Source organism: Peromyscus leucopus, chromosome 16_21, assembly GCF_004664715.2.
Source record: "Peromyscus leucopus breed LL Stock chromosome 16_21, UCI_PerLeu_2.1, whole genome shotgun sequence".
NCBI classification, from domain to species: Eukaryota; Metazoa; Chordata; class Mammalia; order Rodentia; family Cricetidae; genus Peromyscus; species Peromyscus leucopus.
In genome coordinates, this window is record NC_051084.1 from 7,721,928 (window position 1) to 7,745,410 (window position 23,483).

General features: G+C 51.6%; 1 protein-coding gene across 2 annotated transcripts; it reads left to right on the forward strand.

The window, feature by feature from the left end:
- The first annotated feature begins 11 nt into the window (after nucleotides 1-11).
- Nucleotides 12-16,297, forward strand: Nfkbil1 (NFKB inhibitor like 1). Of its 2 annotated transcripts, none has more exons than XM_028887920.2 (4): nucleotides 12-33; nucleotides 1,339-1,615; nucleotides 15,118-15,339; nucleotides 15,493-16,297. In XM_028887920.2, exons 2-4 carry the CDS (start codon nucleotides 1,351-1,353, stop codon nucleotides 16,080-16,082), a joined length of 1,077 nt encoding a protein of 358 aa, XP_028743753.1. In that variant the 5' UTR covers nucleotides 12-33; nucleotides 1,339-1,350; the 3' UTR covers nucleotides 16,083-16,297. The 2 variants fall into 2 exon arrangements, with proteins under 2 accessions (XP_028743753.1, XP_028743752.2); XM_028887919.2 differs by lacking the exon at nucleotides 12-33 and adding an exon at nucleotides 738-940.
- The last annotated feature ends 7,186 nt before the right edge of the window (nucleotides 16,298-23,483 follow it).

A 23,483-nucleotide genomic window follows, 5' to 3' on the forward strand; every position in this document is an offset into this window, starting at 1 on the left:
GGGACACAAAGACGACGAGGATGGGGTGGGAAGGTAAGGATGTGCCTGGAGAACGGGGCGGTGGGTGCACACTCCCACTCCCCTGCCTCCGCGCCCCCTCCGCCCCACCCCCTCTTCAGTCTCCATCTTTTTTTTTTTTTTAAACATTTTCCAAGTCCGACCGTGTGCACACATTTCACCTGCCCCGCCCTACGTTTGTCTTCGTAGTGTCGTCTCGTGGACTTTTCTTTTGGGATCTACCTGTCTATTTTGGCCTCATTGTGATTTCTCTCTCTCTCTCTCTCTCTCTCTCTCTCTCTCTCTCTCTTTCTCTCTTTCTTGTTTTGTTTTGTATTTCGAGACAGGGTTTCTCTGTGTAGCCCTGGCTGTCCTGGATCTCACTCTGTAGCCCAGGCTGGCCTCGAACTCAGAGATCCGCCTGCCTCTGCCTCCCGAGGGCTGGGATGAAATTTTTTCTGTAATTTACCTTTACTTCCTCTCTTTGCTCTCTTTCTCTTTTCATTTTTCTATTAATCCGTTACTAATTACCCCTTCTCTCCTGGCGAGGGGTCCGAGATAAACCTCAAACTAGCCCTCCAGCCTCCGGGGCCCAGCTTCGCCTTCGTAGCCCCGCGGCTAATCCTGTCTTCCGGTTTCAGGAGGACCCTGTGTTGCACTCGCCTTGTTTCCCCTCCGGAGGCCTAAGCACGAGTCACCCACTCGGGGCGGAACGATTTCCGGGATGGGCCTCATAGTCCATTTCCGCCCGAAACTCGCGTCTGCGCTGGCGCCGTTTCCGCCAGCCCCGAGTGCCGCCTCCCTCCGCGCCTCCCTCCTCGGAGCGTCCCCAGCCCAGGCCTCGGCCCCCAGCTCCGAGGGTCCTCGGGGGCGGGGAGCAGGTCTGATGAGTGGGCCCTGCCCCCGGGCCCCCGAGGACGGCGCCTCCACGTCTGTCTGCCGGGTACATTGCATTCGCTGTCTAGACCGCTCTGCCTTTGGGACTTCTCTGCAGCTCAGACTTGGGCTGATGAACATTTCCCCCATCTGGCCTTACTTGATTTCTTTTTAACCCTCCAAAGTTCAGAATTAACTTTTTTCCCTTGGGCCCTGGAGCCCTAAAACAATTATGTATCATTTTCTCAAAAACGACACCAAAAATCTAATCTGTGGCCTCGGCCCCTAACTCCATCCTCCCCGACCCCCCCGACCCCCTGTCAACTGGTAAGGGATGAGCGTTTAGAACAGGCTTCATCTCCGGCTGGAGATGTGAGGGGAGCACAGGGAGGCAGGAGGGCATGTCTGCGGCGGAGGGAGAGCCGCGTTGGGTCCTCACGCTGCCCTCTCCCACTTCTTCCGCAGCCCAAGAGTTCCATGGCCCCTGCTTCCCGCCGGCAACGCCGAGAGCGACGCTTCCGGCGGTACTTGTCTGCAGGACGGCTGGTGCGAGCCCAGGCTCTCCTCCAGCGGCATCCCGGCCTCGATGTGGATGCCGGGCAGCCCCCTCCTCTCCACAGGGCCTGTGCCCGCCACGATGCCCCGGCCCTGTGCCTGCTGCTGCGTCTCGGGGCTGACCCTGCCCACCAGGATCGCCACGGCGACACGGCGCTGCACGCTGCCGCCCGCCAGGGCCCTGATGGTGAGTGGGTCAGCGGGGACCGGTCCCGAGAGGCCGATCGGATCGATCTGGAACGGAAGCCAGCTATCGATTGGGAATAAAGGCCTGGTGTGGTGGCGCACACCTTTGACCTGAGCACGCAGGGGCAAGAGGATCTCTGTGAGTTCGAGTCCAGGCTAGCCTGGTCTACGCAGTGAGTTCCAGGACTACATAGGAAGATCCTGTCTCCGACAACAACAAACATAGTTGGGAAATAAGCTAGTTATTTGGTCCCCGGGACCTGTTGAAGCAGTTGACCCGGTTGGGTTTTGGGGGCAAGGGGTGGTTGTTTTGAGTTGGGGTCTTGCTGTGTATTTCAGGCTGGCCTCATACACACAGTCTTACCCAGCATCCCAAGTGCTGAGATTGCCCGCAGAAGCCACCACACCCAGCCTGCACCCTTTTCTTTGCGTTGCCTATCTTTCAGGGTCAGTGATTACTTTGTTCCTTTGATGGCTCTTTGCCTGTGGCACAGCCTTGAGGTTGATTGTGCTGGGTCAGATCTCACCTCTAAAAAGTTCGCCCCCTCCACCCCCAGCTTAGATTGCTTCTCTCGGTGTGGAATTAAAACAATAGCAACCTTTATGATTCCCCGCAAACATCTTACAAAGTATCCCTGCTGTGAGTCACATGATGAGCTGAGATGGCCAGCGGAGGTGAAACCTGGTGTGGAGTTGTGTTGGAGATACGGGTTCATATGTTATGAACAGATTTGTGGTCCTTGGTTTATACTTCTGAAATACAGAAACACCCTGGGGACCAGTCTCCACCAAAATTCTGTAACAAAAATGGAAGTTAAAGCTGGTGGCCCAGGCCTTTAATCCAGCACTTTGGCGACAGAGGCAGTCTGGACTCTGAGCTCACCACCAGCCTAGTCTACATAGTGAGTTCCAGGCCAGCCAGAGCGACATTGGAGAGAGACCCTTTCTCAAAATAACAACAGAACATCTCAAATCAGTGGTAATGGCCTCACAGTGAGAACAGCCCCGTTCTATTCTCCAGTTTGTACAGATAACCCGCCCAGAAACAGCCCAGCCACCTAGAAATACGGGAAAATACAATGCACTCCTGTAACCCCGGCACTCAGGAGCATGGATGGGGTCCACCTCAAGGCCAGTCTGGTCCAGGCCTAAGATTCTCAAAAAAGCAAACAAGCAAATCTAACTTAAATGGAGGCCATGGTGATGAGTTTATCCTGCCGAGCCCAGATGTTTTCTACCAGAGACTTGTGTGTGCTTGCCCTGCCGGCCCCAGCTTCCCCAGCCGGGTGCCCTCCTCTAGACAGCATACTTCCAGATGAGCGCTATCAAATCCCGTGTTCTAAAAACGACACAGAAGATGTTGTTTTTGCAGTGATATCAGAAGCAGCTCCGTGAAGAGCAGCCTCTTGACTAGGGGGGGAGGTCGGTCCACCAAGAGACTGACTGCCTTCCAAGCGAGCACTGGAGAATGTGAGCAGCGCCAGCCCGCCGCCTGCCCCTTTTCTCATCCCCAGCTTGGCCTCTCCTTAGTCCAAAAAAAAAAAAAAATCCTTTTCTTTAATTCTGCTTCACATGAGTAAAGCAGGCTGGCATGTGCTGTAGTTAGTTATTTAGCTTAAAGAGAGGGAGTTTGCCAGGTGCCGGCAGCAGCTGCTGGCTGATTTAACAGGGTACCTGAAGAGAAAAACTTCAGAGTTGCCTGAATAAGTCTGAGTCTATTTACCACCAGAGGGACTGTTCCAACCAGAGTAGCGAGCTGGGGGCAGCCTTGACCTCCAATTTGTTTGAGTTTTTAAAGGCAAAAAATGCAGTTGTGATGTATGTACAGAAAGGCAGCTCTGGACATCTGCAGCAAGCAAGTTGTTTTCAGAAGTGGAGAGACGGACAGTTAACCTTTAGTTCAGGGTCACTTTTTATGGAATTTATGGCTGCTCCAGAGACCAGTTCACCATAGAAATTTATGTCTGGTCTAAGTGACCAGAGACCAATTGTAACCCAAGGTAGATTTAGCCATTAAAATATTCTTAGGAATGCCTTCATGAGCCTGGACGGTGACAAAGCATGGTGGGGCAGCTGCGTGCGGATTCTGGGACCTGCACCCTTACCTTGGGGCGCCTGTTTGCCTCTAAAATGGAGATTGTGATGAGCACATGGCCCATAGATTAGCTGCAGTTTTGCTACGTAATGATAAGTATGCTGTTTTCATGTGGTTCAGGTAAACTCGACTGAGCAGCTCCTGATGGTGGAGAAGGTTCTTCCATCGTTGTATGGATTCTGAGAAGCATGTGAAACATTTCACACGCGGTGACGAAAGTGAGGCCTTTCTAGGAGGTTCAGGAAGTTGTCTGAAACGTCACAGTTGGGAGGTTGCAATGTTCCAAAGAGGAAACCCTCCCTCCCTCCCTCCCGCCATACCTCTCCCAAACCCTGGCCGCCTCTCAGGCGGTTTCCCGCCACTTGCCAGTCCCGCCACCAGGTGGCGCTCTAACTCTGGCATCTCCATCTCATTAAGCCGCCAGCTGCTTTGGAGATAACAGTTGGGTTAGTAAGTGAAGATGTCTTCGCTGAGCAGGAGTCTGAGGATGCCCAAGTGCACTGAAGTGACTGGGCGGGCTTGTCATACCCACTGGAGGCCAGAAGAGGGCCTCCCCGTTTTAGGCTTTGGTAACTTTTGGAGCCTCTGGGAGAGCAGTCTGAGCTGTCAGAGAGGCCCATCAGGGAAGCACGTGTCAGACGGCAGCCATCCTGGGCACAGAGCAGGTGTGCGTGAACACCGACAAACAGTATTTTCCTCAGGGTTTTTTGGGTAAAAAACAAACAATCATTCTGGTGTTTGGGTTTGTTGTCCCGAAGGTTTTGTTTGCCTGTTTGGTTGTTTTTTTAAGACAGGGTTTCTCACCGGGCGGTGGTGGCGCACGCCTTTAGTCCCAGCACTGGGGAGGCACAGACCGGCGGATCTCTGTGAGTTCGAGGCCAGCCTGGGCTACCAAGTGAGTTCCAGGAAAGGCACCAAAGCTACACAGAGAAACCCTGTCTCGAAAAACCAAAAAAAAAAAAAACAAAAACAAAAACAAAAGACAGGGTTTCTCTCTAGCCTTGGCTTTTCTGGAACTCCATATGTAGACCAGGCTAACCACAAATGTACAGAGATGTATATCCTCTGCCTGTGGGTCCCCCTGCCTAAGTTTGGGGGTTATAGGTATGAGCCAGCTTATTGTCGCTTTCTTTTCTCGTGGTTCTGGGACTTCAACCCAAGGCCTCACACAGGCCAGGCAAAGCACTGAGCCTCATCCCCGGCCCTGCTTTTCCTCCTTTTAGTTGGAGACAGTGGCCACACTGTAGCCTCGGCAGCTCTTGACCTTGGGGTATTCCTGACTGCGTCCCCAGTGGCGGGGACACAGCCGGAACCTCTGGGCTTGTTTTATCTGTATCTAACACTCACTGCACTTGTGTTCTGTGTCAGCACAGCAGCAGACAAACCATGCACTGGATCTGCACCGCAGAGGCGGAGGCAGAGGCAGAGGCAGCCTTGTTTTAAAATGACTAGGCACGGTTTATGTTCCACCTGCCCTTCCAGCCTCGCCTTCTGCACACCCACAGATCTGTCACCCTAGTGCAGGTTTCACAACCCTTGCCCTGTCAGGAAATGGGTGCTGAAAGAATTTACCAGAGCCAGGCATGGCATGGTGGCTCGTGCCTATAATCCCAGCACCCAGAAGGCTGAGGCAGGAAGATTAAGAGTTAAGGCCAGCCTTGGCTACACAGGCAATTCAGGGCCAGCCTGAGCTGCGTGAAACCCTATGTGTGGGGGTTGGGGAGCGACCCGAGGCAGTAGAGAATTTATTGCTACCTATAGACAGTGGAGAGGAGCTGTCTACATGTAGGCATCCAGGTCTGTGTGGGCAGTGGGGAGCGTTTTCACACCATGGTGCCCTGGTTGTGAAGGTCTTATGGAATGGGACACTTGTGTGGGTTCATGTCTGCCTGCTTAGGTGGACATTCATTCCTTTATTGTGGGATATATTTTACAGCATAAGTTATTTCTTCTTGGGACTGTATCTCTGTAAGATGTTATGAGTTACTAGGGGTCAGACTAGACATCCTGAGCCTGCTCTTTAAAGAGAATTCTCTACAGTGATACCGTGACACCCTAAGATAGACTGCAGCCAAGGCTCATTAAGCTTAATTATTCATTTAAAATTTAGTTTTATTTTTCTATCTGTGTATAGAGGTCAGAGGATACAGTTGGCTGTTGGTCCTCAACTTCCATTGTATTTGAGATGGTGTCTTGTTTCTTTTTGACTGTGAACACCAGACTAGCTGGTCTGTGAGTGTATGTGGACGCCTGTCTCCACGTCTTACCTTGCCGTGGGAGCGCTGGGATCACAGGTGTGTGCTGCAGCGTCTGGCTTTATATGGATGCTGGGGATGCAAACTCAGGGTCTCCCGCTTCGTGGCAAGCATTATACTGTACCAGCGGTCCACACTCCCAGCCCCACAGTTAAAACAGCTGCAGCCCTGCTGGAGTCCCGCCCTGTGCAGCTACCCAGCACAGAACAGCATCCACACACCCCATACACAAGGGTCACAAAAGATGGAGGCCACCTTCTGGATTTGCTTCAGGGCTGAGGGGGCCCTTGCTGGCAACCCTGATTTGTCATAGAGTCCTGAGACCACAGGACATCAAATATTCTGGAGAGGGGAGGTGGAGCTGCTGTTGAGGGAGACCAGAGGTCAGACTGTGACACTAGATCAGGAGGTCCTGGGGTGGCAGGGGGTTCGATCAGTGGCTGCTGCCCTGAGGCAGCACCATCTGGAGCTGAGACCTGAAATCAGCAAGACATTGATTTACCAGGAGGTTGAGTAAGCAGGGGCCAAACACAACGCAGAATTAAACACAAGAAAGCGTCTGTGAGAGCTGCTGGGAGTTGCCCCAGCCAGGAGGCGGGTTGAGACCTCTGGGTTAGACAGGGGCAGCTGTTTTGTTTCTGGCTGCAATGAGGGGTGAGAAACATCTGCACCCAGGGAGGGTCATGTGGTTCTGAGACTTGCAATAATTGTAAGTTAGAATAGGAAAGCTTCAAATACGGGAGAGCCTTCCCTAGACGGGATTATGTGGGTTGAGTCTCAGACCCAGCCTGGGCAAAGATGGTGCCTTTCTAGGTGAGGAGTTGGTTCCTTAAGAATTTGCTCAATAGAACATGAGCAAAATAACAATGAATGGCCCCTCACACAAGACCACCGTCACTCTGGGCCTGTAGGGAGCGCTGAGGACACTAAGGGCAGGAAGGAGGGACTACAGGTGAGAATTAGTGAGTCCAGTAATGACAGTAGTGACCATTAGGATGGAAAGAAGCCCTGTGTATGTCTCGGGAGTCTGAGATATTGGGGTATGGGAGAAGAGGTGGGGCCACCCAGGTAGTTTAAGAGGTCTCTTTGAGGGAACAGAGACAGGATGAATTCCTTGAAATAGGTTGGGTCCCTCAGTGCCTGGAGGGTAGAAAGAGAGAGCTTGAGCTGGAGAGAGGGCTGCTCAGTTAAGAGCACTTGTTGTTCTTGCAGAAGACCCGGGTTCAGTTCCCAGCACCCAGCTCACAACCATCTGTAACTCCAGTTCCAGGAGATCTGACCCCTCTTCTGACCTCTGCAAGCATCAGGTACACACAAGGTACACATGTGGTATACATACATGTTGGCGAATACTCAGACACATAAAATCTTTAAAAAAGTTTTTTTTTTTAATTTTTTAAGAGAATTTCAAAAATTATATCATTAGAACTCAGCAAGGAGAGAGAAATGATCTTGGCTATTCATTAGGATCTGGGGGCGTTTGAGGGCAGGTTTCACCTGATTCTCCCCAAAAGGAGAGAGGGATTTCCAGGCATTGTGCAGGAATAGACAGCTTGATCTTTTACCAGAGCAGCCCTACCCCTGAACTTAAGCCCGAGTGGCGGGCCTCACTGTTTGGCTGCAGTTGAAGCAGAGGGGAACTGATAGGGCCCAGTCCACGGAGCATCAAGAGGCCTTTATCATGAGGGAGGGTTGTTTTTGGTGGTTGGTGGTTGTGGTGGTAGTGGTTTTTTTGAGACAAGATTTCTCTGTGTAGCCCTGGCTGCCTGGAACTCACTCTATAAACCAGACTGGCCTCTGCCTCCCGAGTGCTGGGTGGGATTAAAGGTGTATGCCACCATTGCCTGGTGTAAGGGAGAATTTTATGATAGACCCAATTCCTGGGTTAATGTGAGATGCTCCCAAAACTGAAATCTAGCTTAGCGCTGTTCTTACTCTGGTACTCAGGGGCAGCCTTAATAGTTTGTCTTAGCATAGCACACTGGGACAGACGATGGGTGTCTGGTCTAAGAGGCCTTCCTGGAAGAAGGGCTGAGGTGAGCCACGGGCTAGAGAATAACGCCAGGTCTTACAGGCATGACTGGGAGGTGAGAGGACCAAGACCACTGAGTCTAGGTGCAGCCTGGTGAGGTCTCGTCACTGTTGGATCTGCCTTCTCGACCTTTCTAGAAGATGGAGGGAGCCCAGTAGCAGAGAGATGACGCTGGATGCTGGATTCTGAGGCCTTGCTGATTCTGAGTGGTCCTGGGAATGAAAGTCAGGTCATTGCCAGAATGAAGGGACCAGGGAAGTCGGAATAGAGGACTCATGTCCTCTGAGACAGTGGTAACCTGGGAAGCCTTTTGTTTTTACCACCCAGTATCTTCTAGAACTATCGAGCAGGGTACATGTGCATGAAGATCTATTTCTTAGTTTTCCCTGGCATGGGTCTCCTACACTGCACAGGCTGTAGAAGGGAGAGGCGCTGAGACCCAGGAGAAACCAAGGGATGTGTGCTGACTGGGACGTGGAGCAGATGGTGCGGGCTGAGCCGAGGATGAGCATGGCAGGCCGTGAGGACATCCTGGGGACATTTCTTGTGGCAGCTCCAGAAAGGGTTAGCCTGGTAGAGCATAGGTCAGCGTGCGTGTGAACGCTCCTCTCGGACCTCTCCAAAGCCCAGAGCTGTCCTTGGCCCAAGGATTCACTGGTCTCCGGCTGGCACTTGGGACATGGGATCCCTTTTGAAGAAAGGGATCAGCCCTTAACTGGTGTTCTAATACAGCTGCCTTGCACCTTACCTTGAGCACGCTCTGAAAAATAAATCTGTTTAGTCATTTCTTAAAGTCGACAGCTGTTGGTACTTAATACCTGGTGTGGTGCCTTCTGTGGTTGCAGCCAGGTATCTGAATGATGGCCTGCAGGCCTTTGTGAGCCCTGGCTCCCCTGGAAGACGAAGGTGAGACTCCTGGGAAGGAGGTGGTAGGATTTTGTTTTGTGCTAATACTAATTATTATTATTACTTTACTTATTTTTGTTGTTGTGCTCTGAGACAGGGTCTCGACATAGTGCTGGCTCTTCTGGAACACACTATATAGACTGGGCTATCCTGGACCAGAGATCCTCTTGTCTGTGCCTTACAAGTGCTGGGATTAAAGGGTGTGCTTCCACGCCTGGCTTGAAAACAGAGTTTTTAAATGAGCAGAATCCTAGTTTTGTCAAAATTCAGTTTTCAAAGTAACGGAAAGCCTGACAAACTCGGCAGAAAACGATCGCTTGACGAAACAAAACTCTTGTCTCTTGAGGCTGGCTTTTGGCAAGTGTTCTTAAGCGCGGAGCATCTCAGGAGACCTAAGAAGCAGAGCTTGGGCCGTAGCTGTGGGTGGGTGCCGCGCTGATGTTGGTTTCAGTGGCGCTAACCAGCACACGCTGCTCGCCTTCTCCGGCCCTTGGCTGCTGCAGACCTTGTGACTCACTCGCGTCTCCCGCACACTCACACTTGTTAGCTCTGCCCTTTTCTTTCTTTTCCGTTTTGGAACAGTGCAGTCACTTTATCTTAGGAGAATCTTAGTTGACACATACAAACTTTCTTCTAAAATACCCTTTTCCTTCTCACCTTCCTCGCCCAAAGCGTCTCTCCATACTCTGGCCTCCGCTTCTCCCGATTACTGTCTTTTTCTGTATTTGCTTCTTTACCAGAGACTTGAACCTTCAGCTGCGTCCGTGACGTGAGGCAGCAGCCTGGGATTTCCTGCAGACACGGCATCCGACTGTGAGACTCTGGTCTGCCCAGGGTCTTTATTGCTGCTTAGATTTCCTTCTTTCTTTCTTTCTTTCTTTCTTTCTTTCTTTCTTTCTTTCTTTCTTTCTTTCTTTCTTTCTTTTTTTTTTTAACAAAAATTCCTATCTTTATTCCATATTCATCTTCTATAGGTTACTGTACAGTATCAGGAGCAATTAAAATCAGTCAGATGCCAAAAGTGATTGTGTGCTTATTATTATAACCTTACTAAACATTTTCCCAACCATAAAACCAGGACACAAATACTGTTAGCATCTTTGTGCTATGAGTGAGAAAAGAAACGGAGTGTTTAAGTACTGGGTGGACAGTGAATGGGCAGACTGGGGTTTCGACCCAAGCACTGATACCAGGATTCCATCTCCAGCAAATAATAAACGCTACAGAGAAGGGGTAAAGTCAAGGGCAGAATATTTACACATTGCCAGGAAGTCTCACAGCACCCCTGATTATGACGGTGATGACGAAGATGCGGCTTTCAGGACTGGGATTATTATATTTCTAGGTCTGTTGAACACATGTAGGCTTTATAATTGTTAAATCTTTCCTTGTCATTGGTTCTTTTGGGTTGTTTGTTGTTTGTTTGTTTGTTTTACATCCCAACCCCAGTTTCCGCCCCCTCCTCTCTGCCTAGTCTCCCCCACCCCCCACCCCCGCTTGGATTTTTAAAAAGCTATTTTATGCTTTAAAAAAAAAAAAGCCAGGCAATGGTGGCGCACGCCTTTAATCCCAGCACTTGAGAGGCAGAGGCAGGCGGATCTCTGTGAGTTCGAGGCCAGCCTGGGCTACAGAGTGAGTTCCAGGAAAGGCGCAAAGCTACACAGAGAAACCCTGTCTCGAAAAAATGAAAATTAAAAAAAAAAAGTTGAGCGTGTTCCATTCCTGTCAAAGCTGGCAAGGATAACACTGACCTTGGACAGGACATTGCCTTAGTCTAAGCACAAGACAGGAGAGACAGCCAAGAACGTTGTGTGTCGACCCTGCAGTTGGAAGTTTTGGATCCCTAAAAAACTGAAGGAAATAGCAAATGGTTAGTTTTCCTGGAGGGTGGGGGGCGGGGGAGATAGATAGATAGAGGGGAGGGGAAGGGAGGGGAGGGGAGGGGAGGCCGTCCGGTGGTGAGGACTGGAGAGTCTATGGCCCAGTGATGGTAGGCTGGACCTAGAGCAGTTGTGTTTGGGACAGATCCATCAGGGGGACGGGGACACGTACCTGATAGTGTTGGGGTCTCTGCTAGCTGCCTCCTCAAGGGGACAGATGTTGGGGGGGTGATAATTATTCCCTGGGTTCCCCCTGTGAAGTCCTTGGATGAGTGTGTGAGGGAGAGAATGTGTGGGTGAGAAGGGGGAAGATGGGGAGAAGTCGGAGGGGAGGTGGGAGTGGGGCTGCCTGGGGAGGTGATGGCGGCACAAGCTGGAGGTGGAGGGGAGCACGCATGGCCGTCCGTCCGTCGGGGTGTCAGCTAAGGCTGAGTCCAAGGCAGGCCAGTATGGGAGGCACCTGTGGGTCCCATGCTGAGGCCATGAAGTACTGGATAGGAGGAATCTTGGAATTTTTCCTCAAAAAATTATGGCGAAAAGATCCAGTTGTAGGACAGGGTTATAACTCAGTGTACTGGTCTGTGGCCAGTGTTCCTCATCTGGGAGTGGAAACAAGGGCCGAGTTCTGTTACAAAGGAAAATACGGTTTTGTTTGCTTTGTTTTTTGAGAAGTTGAAGGTAGAATTGAGACCAGTTTTTGAGAATATATCTCAGGGTGAGTCAGGGGTCATGAAATCTGTCTTGTATCCTACCAGAGGGGCAGCCTCGCCCCAAAGGTGTCTTCAGAGGGCAGCAGCCCTCCCTGCTTCCAGTACTGACTTGACCGAGGTTTGCTCTAAAGCAGGGCATCCTCCGAGAACAGAGACCTCCTGACTCGCGGTGTGAAACCCAGTTGGTCAGGCCAGACTGACCTCAAAGAGAGACACACAAATAACTGGCCAGAAAAGGGGGCTCACTGCCCCAAGAAAGTGAAACATTGGTTACCCTTGGGTCTCTTTGTTCAGAAAGTCTGGCTGGGACAGAGAGATGATCTGCAGGAGTGTGTTGTTCTTGTCTGTGGTGCTGAGGCTCCAGCCAGGGCGTTGGCGTGCACTAGGCAAGTACTCTACCACTGAGCTGCACTTCCAGCCCCCGACCCTGTTTCTTTTGCTGTGCGGCCTCCCTCGCTGTCAGGAGAAGTGCTGTGCTGTTAGATGTGAAGAGAGAATCCTGCTTTTGTTATTAAGGGAAAGTGAATGTTTCTTCCACAAAACTTTTTCATATATATACATTTTTGGTCAATATAAGTACATGTTGACCAAACATGATGTCACATACCTTTTAGTCCCTGCAGTCAGGAAGCAGAGACAGGCGGGTCTCTGAATTCTAGGCCAACCTGAGCTACATGGTGAGACCCTATCTCAAAAAAGAAAAGGAGGGAGGGAAGGAAGGAAAAGACTCTGCTAATGAACATTGGAAAAGTTGGTTTAGTGGCTGGAGAGGCAGCTCAGCGGTCAGTAGGGCACACTGCTCCTTCAGAGGACCCCCGGGTCCAGCACCCAGCACCCAGGCTGGGCAGCTCACAACTGCCTATCACACCAGCTCCAGAGGGTCTGACTTTTTCTTCTGCCCTCTGCTGACACCAATCTTCCTAAAGCTGAAATGAAGTCAAGAAGAAAATTTTGGTAGAGAATTAAAAACTTTTAAAGGATAGAAAGGGAGAAAAGACTGTGTTTTAATGGTCGTATAAAAAGGACTTTCTTAAACTAAGCGAGGTGGGGCACACCTTTAATCCCAACACTTGGGAGGCAGAGGCAGGCGGATCTCTGAGTTTGAGGCCAGACTGGTCTACAGAGTTCTAGGACAGCCAAGGCTATACATACAAAAACCAAAGATCTTTCATATCTGTATGAATATGAAAAAAATTCCTAAGAAGAAAATGAAGAATATGAACAGGTCATCCACAAAATAAATACTAGTAGCCAGAAATACTAAAAAAACAAATAAATTCATTAATAAAACTTTTTTTTTTTGAGACAGGGTCTCTGCATATCTCTGGCTGCCTTAGAACTCACTCTGTAGATCAGACTGGCCTCAAACTTATAGAAATCTACCCGCCTCTGCCTCCCAAGTGGGATGAAGGCCTATGCCTGGCCTAATAAAACCATCCTTAATCTGTCCCATTAGCAGCATGGAAAGGTTGGCATGCGTGTACAGTAAAGGAAGGTGGGCACACTGGCAGGTTATACATGCTTTGACTCAGAACATCTCCCCTAAGCAGACACTGCCAAGTCCACAGACATACAGGTTTGAGGCTGCAGGTTTTTGTAGTCACGGTCTAACAGGCAGGGGTGGAGAGAAGTCTGTGTCTCGGCTCACAGCGGAGCACTCATTACCATCATCAGAGAGAGTAAGACAGTAGATTCCGGTGGAAAAATATAAGGTGCTAAATGAAAAAAGCTGTGAGGAGGAGAGGCCATGAGTGAGTTTCAACCCAACCTAGGCTACGTCGTGAGACCCTGTCTCAAACAAAAACACCAGACGAGCAGCTCCATCTTAATTTACTCCTGACTCCTGTCAGTCTTTGGGGTGTATCTGACCGGGTGTGATGTGGGAGCCCCAGGTGTTCTGTAATTTAAGTGGAATGTGTTGACCCATACAGACCTAGGCCACATGAGCCAGAGGCACGAGAATCACAAGTTTGAGGCCAGCCTAGGCTACAATTACAAAGTGAGTTCTAGAACACCTTGGGCTATATGAGACCCTCTCTCAAAACACACACACACACACACACCATACACACACACACACACACACACCATCCCATAGCCAATAAAATAAATTGGGTATTTCAGAAAAAAAATATTTTAAAAAGCAAGTTCCAAGCTGGTTGCAGCATACCTCTGAGTAATTGTGCACAGTGTGTGGTCACAAGCCTCCAGATAAATTGCCATGCACGCATTTACACGGACCAAGGCAGGACTGGGGGCTGCAGCAAACTGTTAGCAGTTATAATTTATGCTGGGTGTGTTGGTAAACAACAACAACAAAATCAAAAGTCCTATGAGTTAAACCTATGCAAGCCTGAACGCACATGCACACACACTATACACTCTCACACAGCCTGTACACACACCGTGGTGAGCCCTGGTGGGAGAAGTTGAAAGCGAGAAGCCCAGCAGATAGTTGGTAAGTGGGACAGCTTGGGAGGGTTTGTGGCAGGTCACAGCAGCGCTAAGGAAACCTGCCTCACCCTGATGTGGTTTCAGAGGGGATTGGCACCTTGGGTAGCCAAGGGCAGGCCCTTCCATCTTCCTGGCAATGACAGGTCAGCCTGCTTCTGTGCCATCCTCCTGGTCGGTGAACAGTACTTCCTGGAACCAGCCAGGCCTGGCGTCCCATCTCTTCCTACTCTAGGAGACAAGATAGGTCCACAGGGCAGGAAAGATGCCCCATTCACCTGCCTCTGGCTCCTGAATTGAGGCAGTTGGTGGCCCAGCTGGTGGGCTTCACTGAGGTAGGGGGGAGCAAGCCACATGGCATTTGGCAGCCCCTGTAGTCTCTACCTGGTGAGATCAGGGTTCAGAAACAGGTACCCAAGATGTTTGGTTCTTTCCTACTCCCCCCCACTTGGCCAGCAGTCGCCCATTGTCTTCCCCCCCCCCCTCGGGCAGCAGTCATTTAGAAGGAGGTGTCTGCCGCTGGCAGCATCCGTGTGGCTCACACTCATTGTTGCCCCTCCCTTCCTTGGCTAAGGCGGAGAAATTCTGCTAAAAACATTTATTTCAGCTTTATTGGGTAGAAATGTAAATGTGCTTATATGTTTGTAGTGATACAGGCATGGTGTTTGATATTCTCTATTACTGTTCTTATTTATTTACTTTTTGGAGGCAGGGTCAATGATGTAGCTCTGGCAGTCCTGGAACTCACTCCGTAGACCAGGCTGGCCTCGAACTCAAGACTCACCTACCTGCTTTTGCCTCCTGAGTGCTGGGATTTAAGGTGTGTGCCACCACCGCCTGTCGGTAATCTTAATGTGTAGTCTTGGGTGAGAACCATAGTTAGGAATGTGTATATAGTGGTAATAGTTTCAAGCCAAAAATAAAAAGTAGTCAAAAGAATTTGAGGTTGCCCTAGGTAGCAGGAGCTGGGGCCAGAAAACGTCACCTGCTACATCAGTGCTTGAAGCCAACTGGAGTCTTCTGTGGGGAACAGGTCACAACATTCTAAACTTCCACACTTGTGCTCACGTGAACTCAGGGGTGGTTCTTCCCCAACCCAGGAGTTAGAGCCCCCCGGTGGTGACCCCGTCCGGGCTGGAGCCCCAGCTGATCTGCGCACTCTCTCTGCCCCTAGCTTACACGGACTTCTTCCTGCCGCTGCTCAGTCGCTGCCCCTCTGCCATGGGGATAAAGAATAAGGATGGGGAGACTCCTGGGCAGATTCTGGGCTGGGGACCCCCCTGGGATTCTGCTGAAGAGGAAGAGGATGATGAGATTTCCAAGGAGCGAGAGTGGCGGCAGAAGCTGCAGGGCGAGCTGGAGGATGAGTGGCAGGAGGTCATCGGCAGGTTTGAAGGTGAGGAGCCAACCGCGGCCAACAGCTGCCCTCTCTCCCCGGCGGCGTTCCGAGCTCTCCACCGAGGGCCTCTGCATGTGTCCTCTGTTTCATTCTCTTTTGTCCATCTAATCACAGCCTCTCTCCCACACCCTCCTCCTTCCTCCCAAACAGACGATGCTTCTCATGAGACGCAGGAGCCCGAGTCCTTCTCAGCCTGGTCAGATCGCCTGGCTCGAGAGCATGCCCAGAAACGGCGGCGGCAGCAGTTGGAGGCCGAGAGATCCTGCCGACCCCCAAGGGCTGGGGGCTCCGGTCACAGCTGGCGTCAGCAAGAGGAGGAACAGCGGCTTTTCCGAGAGCGAGCCCGGGCCAAGGAGGAGGAACTGCGTGAGAGCCGAGCCAGAAGGGCTCAAGAGGCTCAAAGGGACAGAGGGACAGAGCCTCCCAGGCCTGGGCCCAGGGCCGAGCACCCACGAGGGGCGGGGCGGGGCAGCCTCTGGCGCTTTGGTGATGTGCCCTGGCCCTGCCCTGGTGGAGGGGACCCAGAGGCCATGGCTGCAGCCTTGGTGGCCAGGGGTCCCCCTCTGGAGGAACAGGGGGCTCTGAGGAGGTACTTGAGAGTCCAGCAGGTCCGATGGCACCCTGACCGCTTCCTGCAGCGATTCCGAAGCCAGATTGAGACCTGTGAGCTGGGCCGTGTGATGGGAGCCGTGACAGCCCTCTCTCAGGCCCTGAACCGCCATGCAGAAGCCCTCAAGTGACCCTAGGGGATGAGCAAGAACCTGTGAGGCTGTAGCCTCGAGGACAGGCAGGAAGAGGAGCAAGGTCATGGATGGGGATGGACAAGAGGCCGCTACTGCACAGAGAGGATATGGGGCAGGCTCACGTAATGGATGCGGGGGTGGGGAGGGGGTGGGGGAGGCTCTGCCACCGCTCCTGACTGCCATTTCCTAATAAGACCTGGTTCCACATCTCACTCCAGAGTCTTCTCTGCTTTTTCCATTGCTATGGTTTTCATCACCCATGACATCTCCTTTCCCGCCCAACTGTTGAAACCCGCAGCTCCCACACACCTGCGGCACATAGTCAGACAGGGAGCGCTTGCTGTCAATAGAGACCAGAAGCCCCCCGCCCCTGCCCTGGCATGAGGTCCCTCCGAAGGCGGAGGCCGCGCTTGTCCTTCAGACCCCCCTGCTCCCTCCCCAGGGACCTGACCACTCCACAGCCTGCAGCTGAAGACAGATGTGAACAGTGGAGAAAAGGGGAACAAACCACCCCCACCCCCCTTCGTGCTCCCCAACCAGAACCACATCCTCCTCCCCGCTCGCACCCCTACCCCAACACAGGGCTTTCCCTCTGCTGAGTCACTGAATGAACTGAGTTGGGGGCAGCCAGGGCTGGGGACCATAAGGACCTAGGAGGATAGAGAATAGAAAGGGGATGGAGGAAGAGCCTGTGGGGGAGGGAATTTCAGTTGCTAAAATTAGAAGCGGGAAGGAGGCCGGAAAGGGCCAGATTATGTAACCTGGGTTGTCTGTTCTTGGGCAACTAGAGATCCACACCCGAGCCTATCCGGGCTCATGGGCCGCTCCTTCCCTGGTTTCTCAGTCTCATCTCTCTGGGGCTCCAATCCCGGCATCTACTGTTCGATTCCCCAACCCTAAACTTGGGCTTCAGCTCTGGGCAACCCAGGCTTGGCCTTCCACATAAACATCTCCTTCCCAAGAACCCATAGCTGAGGTCCGAGGGGTTAGAGAGAAAGGCTCTGAGACATGGAAGATGGAGCGGGAAATCCATCCATTACCACTGTTGAAATTCAGCGGCTCTCTGGAAATGGAGACATTGTAGGCAGATCCCACTACCAACGCCTGAGACACAACTGAGACTCAGGTTTTTGGGGTTTGGTTTGGTTTGCTTTAAAGTAGAGGCAAGACAGAAGAAAGTGTGCAGTTAGTTGTGTGTGATCTGAAAGGGGACCATCAGCGCTACAGCCCAGGCCTGCTGGAGGGTCCCGGCATTGCGCAGGGAGAAGCTGCTGGAAAGCTGGGCGGTGGTGGCACACGCCTTTAATCCCAGCAGAGGATCTCTGTGAGTTCGAGGCCAGCCTGGTCTACAGAGCAAGTTCCAGGACAGGCTCCAAATCTACACAGAGAAACCCTGTTTCGAAAAAACAAAAGAAGAAGGAGAAGGAGAAAAGAAGAAGAAGAAGAAGAAGAAGAAGAAGAAGAAGAAGAAGAAGAAGAAGAAGAAGAAGAAGAAGAAGAAGCTGAAAACATGCAGTGGGCCTGAGACCTGGGGAGATGTTGGGGAGGTTAGGAAGAGGCCCAAGGCCAGGCAGCGGGAGGAAGAGCTCTGTGAGAGGAAGCTGCTGTGATTCGGAGAAGAGTCTTGGAACTGTGAGCAGCCCAGGCATCCGGTTCCTCTCACAGGCTGGGGATTTCGGAAGTGTTATGCAAAGAGCCCATGATAGAGTCAGGATCCTTGAGCTGGGGTCCAGAGGAGCAGCCGGCGTGTGGACTGGAAACACTTGGTTTTCTCCTCTACATGAATTACATGAAACCAAAACATGCTGACACCCCCTCCCCCGCCTGGCAGACCTCCCTCTCTATCCCCCCGGTGTCTGGCCCCCAGCCCTGGTGGGGGTTCCCCTGAGATGAAGCTGTTCACTTTCTCTGACCACATGGTTTCCGCTTCTGCATCTCTCATTTCCTAGGCTGATAAAAATACTGAGTCCCAGAGGCCCCGGCTTCCTCTGACCCCCTGGTACCAGGCAGCAGGCATCCTGTCCCCCATGGTGGGGGTGGGGAGGGAGTTCAGGGATCCCCAAGGTTGACTCAGTGCCTGCTGTGGGGCAGTAGTTGCTGTGGAAATTGTGTCCCTTCCATCAAGCTGGGCCCAGGAGTTGGATCTCTGGGGTGGGGTACTTCGGGGCTCAATTTGAGAAAAGAGGTTAGGAAAGAAACTAGAGATGGGATGTCAGCCCGGGGATTGAGGTGGGGGTGGGTTTCAGTTAAATTAGGAAAGGGGTCTGAGCTTCTGTTTGGCCCAGTTCAGCTGAGTAACATGTAACCAAAGAATTCAAACCCTGCCTCTGGGGACATACCCATACCCCAGTGTGTGAAGGCAGGAAGAGCAGCCTTCATAGCAAGGCCCATGGGATGCAGACAGGAGGCTCCCCAGAGGGCAGGGACAGTGAAAATGCCTGCATGGGCTGAGAAGCCAGGAAACAGTGTGAGCTGGCGTGAGCTGGCGAGAGCCGATATGAGCTGAGCATCTTCAAGTGAAGAAGCACAGGTTTGAGGGGTGTGTGCAAAGAAGGCTGAGGGCCGGGAATCGGGACTGGTACTGGGATGGTGACCCTGGGCAGCTATGAAGCTGAGAGCGGGCGGGCGGGCGGGCGGGCGCTGCAGGGCCAGGCCGAGTCTCCGCTGTGTTAGCTCACCGTCTCCAATCACTGTAATCCTGCCGGGGACTCCAGACAGATCTCCCAAGATAGGGCCCAGTGGCCGGCTGAGTGCTCTTCCTGAAGGGACCCAGAAGCAGATCTGTGCCATCCTCTTGTTCTCCAGTCTCAGCCCTTGCACCTCTCCCAGAGCCTCCCACTCGCTGGAACTCTGGTCTCTGGTTACTGAAGCTAGGACTCCTTCCAAGGACCACCCATAAAACTTCCCTGTCCCTCCAGTTTCCCATGTAATGAATTCTTTGGTCCATGCTGTCTGACAGTGGCCACAAACCCTTCTGCAGAGGTCTTGGGAGGGAGGAGTGTCCTTAGGACGGTCCTGACAGTGGATGGGCCTGGCTGAGTGCCCCGCCTTTGCATCTGTTAGGTGACCTCTGTGCGGTCACATTTCTGCACAGCTGTTCCTTTCGTGTTATCAAATCTCAGCCTAAAAACCGACACCAATTAGGGCTTTGAGTTTTCATGTCTGAAGGCTCCTGCTGCAAAACTATTTTTTTCATATGCTTTTCTCTTGTTCACATGTGTAACAGCAGGAGCTATGGCCCTTATGAGGTGTAAGGAAAGAGGTCGCACCCTTCATCCCTACACTGTCAGCATCTCTCCAGGACGTAGGTGTGGACCCTCCCTTTATAAAACTGTAACCTGCGGAGCTCAAAGGTAGTGAAATGAAGATTCAATGCCTCTCACTTGTGAGCTTCCTACTGAAGTCCAATAACTGCAGTGGTCTCAGCTGGGGAGGGGAGAGGGCTGAGGAGATAGCTCAGTCCACGAAGTGCTCGCTCTGCAGATGAGAAGCCCCGAATTTGATCCTCAGTACCCTCAGAAAAAGTCAGGCTGGTGGTGCATGCTTGTAGTCCCCGCTCTGGGGAGGTGGAGAGTCCCAGGAACTCTCTGGCCAGCCAACCTAACATAGTCAAGAAGCCCCAGGTCCCAGTGAGAGACCCTCGCTCAAAAAAAAACAAAAACCATGGTGGACTGGGCAGAGGCAGGTGTGTTGTTCACCACCCAGCCTGAGTTCTGTCCACATAGTGGAAGAAGAGACTGATTCCCACTAAGTGTCCTCTGACCTCCACACGTGCCCTGTGGCACTCATGCATACAACACATAAAAATGTAATTAAACTGTTTTAGCCAGGTGGTACTGGCACATGCCTTTAATCCCAGCACTCTCAGGCAGAGGCAGGTGATCTCTGAGTTCGAGGCCAGCCTGGGCTACAGAGCTAATTCCAGGACAACCAGGGCTACGCAGAGAAACCCCATCTCAAGGGGTGGGCATTGAGGGGGATGGTGAATGGCTCCTGAGGAACAACCAAGATTGGCCCCTGGCCTCTGCACACGCATGCACACAGATGTATGTGCACCAGCACACATGAACATACATGCATCCCTTCATACACACCTACAAAGACAACAACATATAAAAGGAATATTCTGTAAACTTCAAAGGTACGTGATGATATGACAAATGGTTGTTGGGGGAGTGGGGAAGGTCTTAGATTGACTCCAGTTTCAGCCGCCTGAAGGGTTGGATGGGTGGTGGTGGCCGAAAGCACGAAGGTGCGTGACTGAGGGGACAGACAGGAGTTCAGTTTCACAGAGTTCCGTGGACTCAGACAAGGCACTGCTACATGATGAGGTAGCCCGGAGGCCACTGTCACAGAACTCTAGCCCAGTGAGACAAAGACACACAGGTCAAGTCTACAGTGACCGTGGAGGCGTGTCCGCCTAAAGTACTGAAGTGCTCCGGGCAGGCTGGCTAGCACGGCACTTCCAGCAATGAGGTGTGGAGCTTGAGCTCTCGGGCACCATTCCTTCCAGTCGAGGTGACCCTCTGAGTGGAGAAGCAGGAGTGACCCAGAGAAGCCCTGAGAATGATTAGGGAAGAAGAGCCAACAAGGAGGGGGCGGGGGACAGCCAGAGAAGCAGGAGCAAGATCGCAAAGAGATCTGTTAGGTGAGAATTGAAAGGATCTTGTAGGTTCACAAACTAGGCAATTACGAATTTTGAGAGAGAGCATTTCATTTTATTAGAAGGAAGAGTTGCTTTTCACGTTGAGGAATGAGTGGGAGGTGAGGCGAGGGGTGGTGGGTACAAAGAATGGTGAAGACAAGACAGGAATCTTCTCTACCCACAAATTTTGATGACGGGGGAAAATCTTACTGGTTTCTGTTAGTCAAGGGGTCTAGTATTCTGAAAATCACATAGAGAGGGAAGGGGTGGGAGAAAGATTCCAGGGAGGGAACTAACACTGAATATATTTGTTAAAGGGAAGATATGTAAGATGAGAGCAACTCTGGGAACATAAGGAAGAGGATGGGAGGAAGGCACATCAAGGAGTACAGATTGAAGGATCAATCTTGGAAAAGAAAAAATACTCCCAAGAAGCACTAATAACATGGAGGGCAAAAAGGAAGAGGTGAGGGAGACAGACCATGAAAGGTTGTGGACTTGACGTAAGCTTAATGATGTAGATAACAGCATGGCCAACAACTGATAGGGAAGTCATCGGGTCAAGGATGAGAGGGGTATGGAGTACCTGGAGCCTGCTAGGCAGCCAGCCCAGCCCAGCAGCAGCCCCTTGGGATGCCTCTCTGTGTGTGGCAGCTCAAGAGGAAAACCCAGAAAATTCCTTTTCATTTCCTCAGACTGACATCTCAAGGTCTTTTTGGTAAAATATCAGGTGGGTAATAAATTCAAGACTGAGAGTGTAACTGAAATTGTTAGGCCTGTCCTTTGTGGTAAACAAAACCAAGAAGAGCTGGGGGGTGGCTGGGATGGATGGGTGGGTGGGTGGGTGGATGTTTGGATGGATGGATGGATGGATGGATGGATGTTTGGATGGGTGGATGGATGGATGGGTGGATGAATGGATGGATGGATGGATGAATGAGATGGATGGATGGGATGGATGGATGAATGAATGAATGGAAGGATGGATGGGTGGATGGATGGGTGGGTGGGTGGATGGATGGATGATGGATGGATGTATGTTTGGATGGGATGGGATGGATGGTTGGGTGGATGGGTGGATGTTTGGATGGGATGGATGGATGGGTGGGTGGATGGATGGATGGATAGATGGGTGGATGGATGGATGAATGAATGGAAGGAAGGATGGATGGATGGATGTTTGGGTGGATGGATGGGTGGATGAGTGGGTGGGTGGGTGGATGGATGGATGGAAGGATGGATGGATGGAGTGGGTTGGCTGGGGGATGGCTGGGATGGAGATGGTGCAATGGGTAAGTACTGGCCCCATAAGCATGAGGACTTGGGCTGGGATTGTGTAGGTCTGCAATGCCAGCACTCCTACAGTGAGATAGAAGGTGAGGAGGGAAAAGAATCCCCAGACACTTGTGGGCCAGTTAGCCTGGTGTGTGCAGCCACAAAGACATGAATGTGTCTCAAACAAGGAGGGAGGTAACACCAACCCCTGAGGCTGCCCACCAACCTCCAGACACACATGTGAAAGCACACGATTTTTTTTAATCCAACAAGAAGCCTGATACGGTGGCTTATGCCTATAATCCTAGCCTTTGAGAGGTGGAGGCAGGAGGATTGGCAATTCAAAGTTAACCTCCGTGCCATATTGGGTTCAAGGCCAACCAGGGCCACATGAACCTGTCTCAAGTCCCCACCTCCAAAAAACATTTAACAAGAGAGAAGAGGGGGCTGGCAAGATGGCTCAGCAGGTAAACGTGCACGGCCAAATTAAATCAAACAGGCGGTGTGGAGCACGCTTTAATCCCAGTACTCGGGAGGCAGAGGCAGGCAGACCTCTGAGTTTGAGGCCCAGGACAGCCAAGGCATTATACAGAGAAACCCTGTCTTGAAAAAAAAAAAAAGAAAGAGAGAGAGAGAGAGAGAGAGAGAGAGAGAGAGAGAGAGGCATTTGTTGAGATAAGTCTTACTCTGCAGCCTCATCTGGTCTGAACTCGCTCTGTAGAGCAGGCTCCTCTCAAACTCAGAGATCCGCCTGCCTCTGCCTCCCAAGGGCTGGGATTAAAGCAGCACACCACCACACCAGGCCCCGATGACCTGTATTGACCCTTGGCACCACAAGGCAGAAAGAGAAGACTGAACTGACTCCCATAAGTTGTCCTCTGACCTCCACACGTGTGCTGGAACATGTGTTCCCCTCACCTGCACAAAATAAACAAATGTAAACAAAAATGTAAGACAGGGAAGCTAGGGCGTCAAGAGAGGAGAATTAATTCAGTGGAGAGAAGAGAATGGGGGGATGGGCGGTTCTAACTAGGGAGAATTCAGATATCAAACTCTTAGAATTATTTTATTATTAATTTACGTGTGAGAAAGAGTGTTTGCACGTGTATGTGAGGGGCCACAGAGGCCCAAAGAGAGACCAGAGCCCTTTACAGACAGCTGCGAGCCACCTGACCTGAGTACCAGGAACTGAGCTCTGGTCCTCTGTAGGAGCAACACACTCTCTTGACCCTGAGCCATGTCTCCAGCACCCAGAGTCCAGCTTTGAAAGGCAACCTTGCTTCCAAGCAAAGCTGAGGTGGGAGGTGTGGCCTCTTCCAGGGGTGGCTAAGGAGAGAGGCTGACGCCGGCAAAGTCAAGAAAGTTGGAGAACTGAGGCCAGGGATGAAGATGAAGAGAAACTGAACTAGATGGACAGGTTGTTAGGAGCACAGTACAGATGTTGATGGAGACACAGCTGTGAAGACAGGATGCGTGTG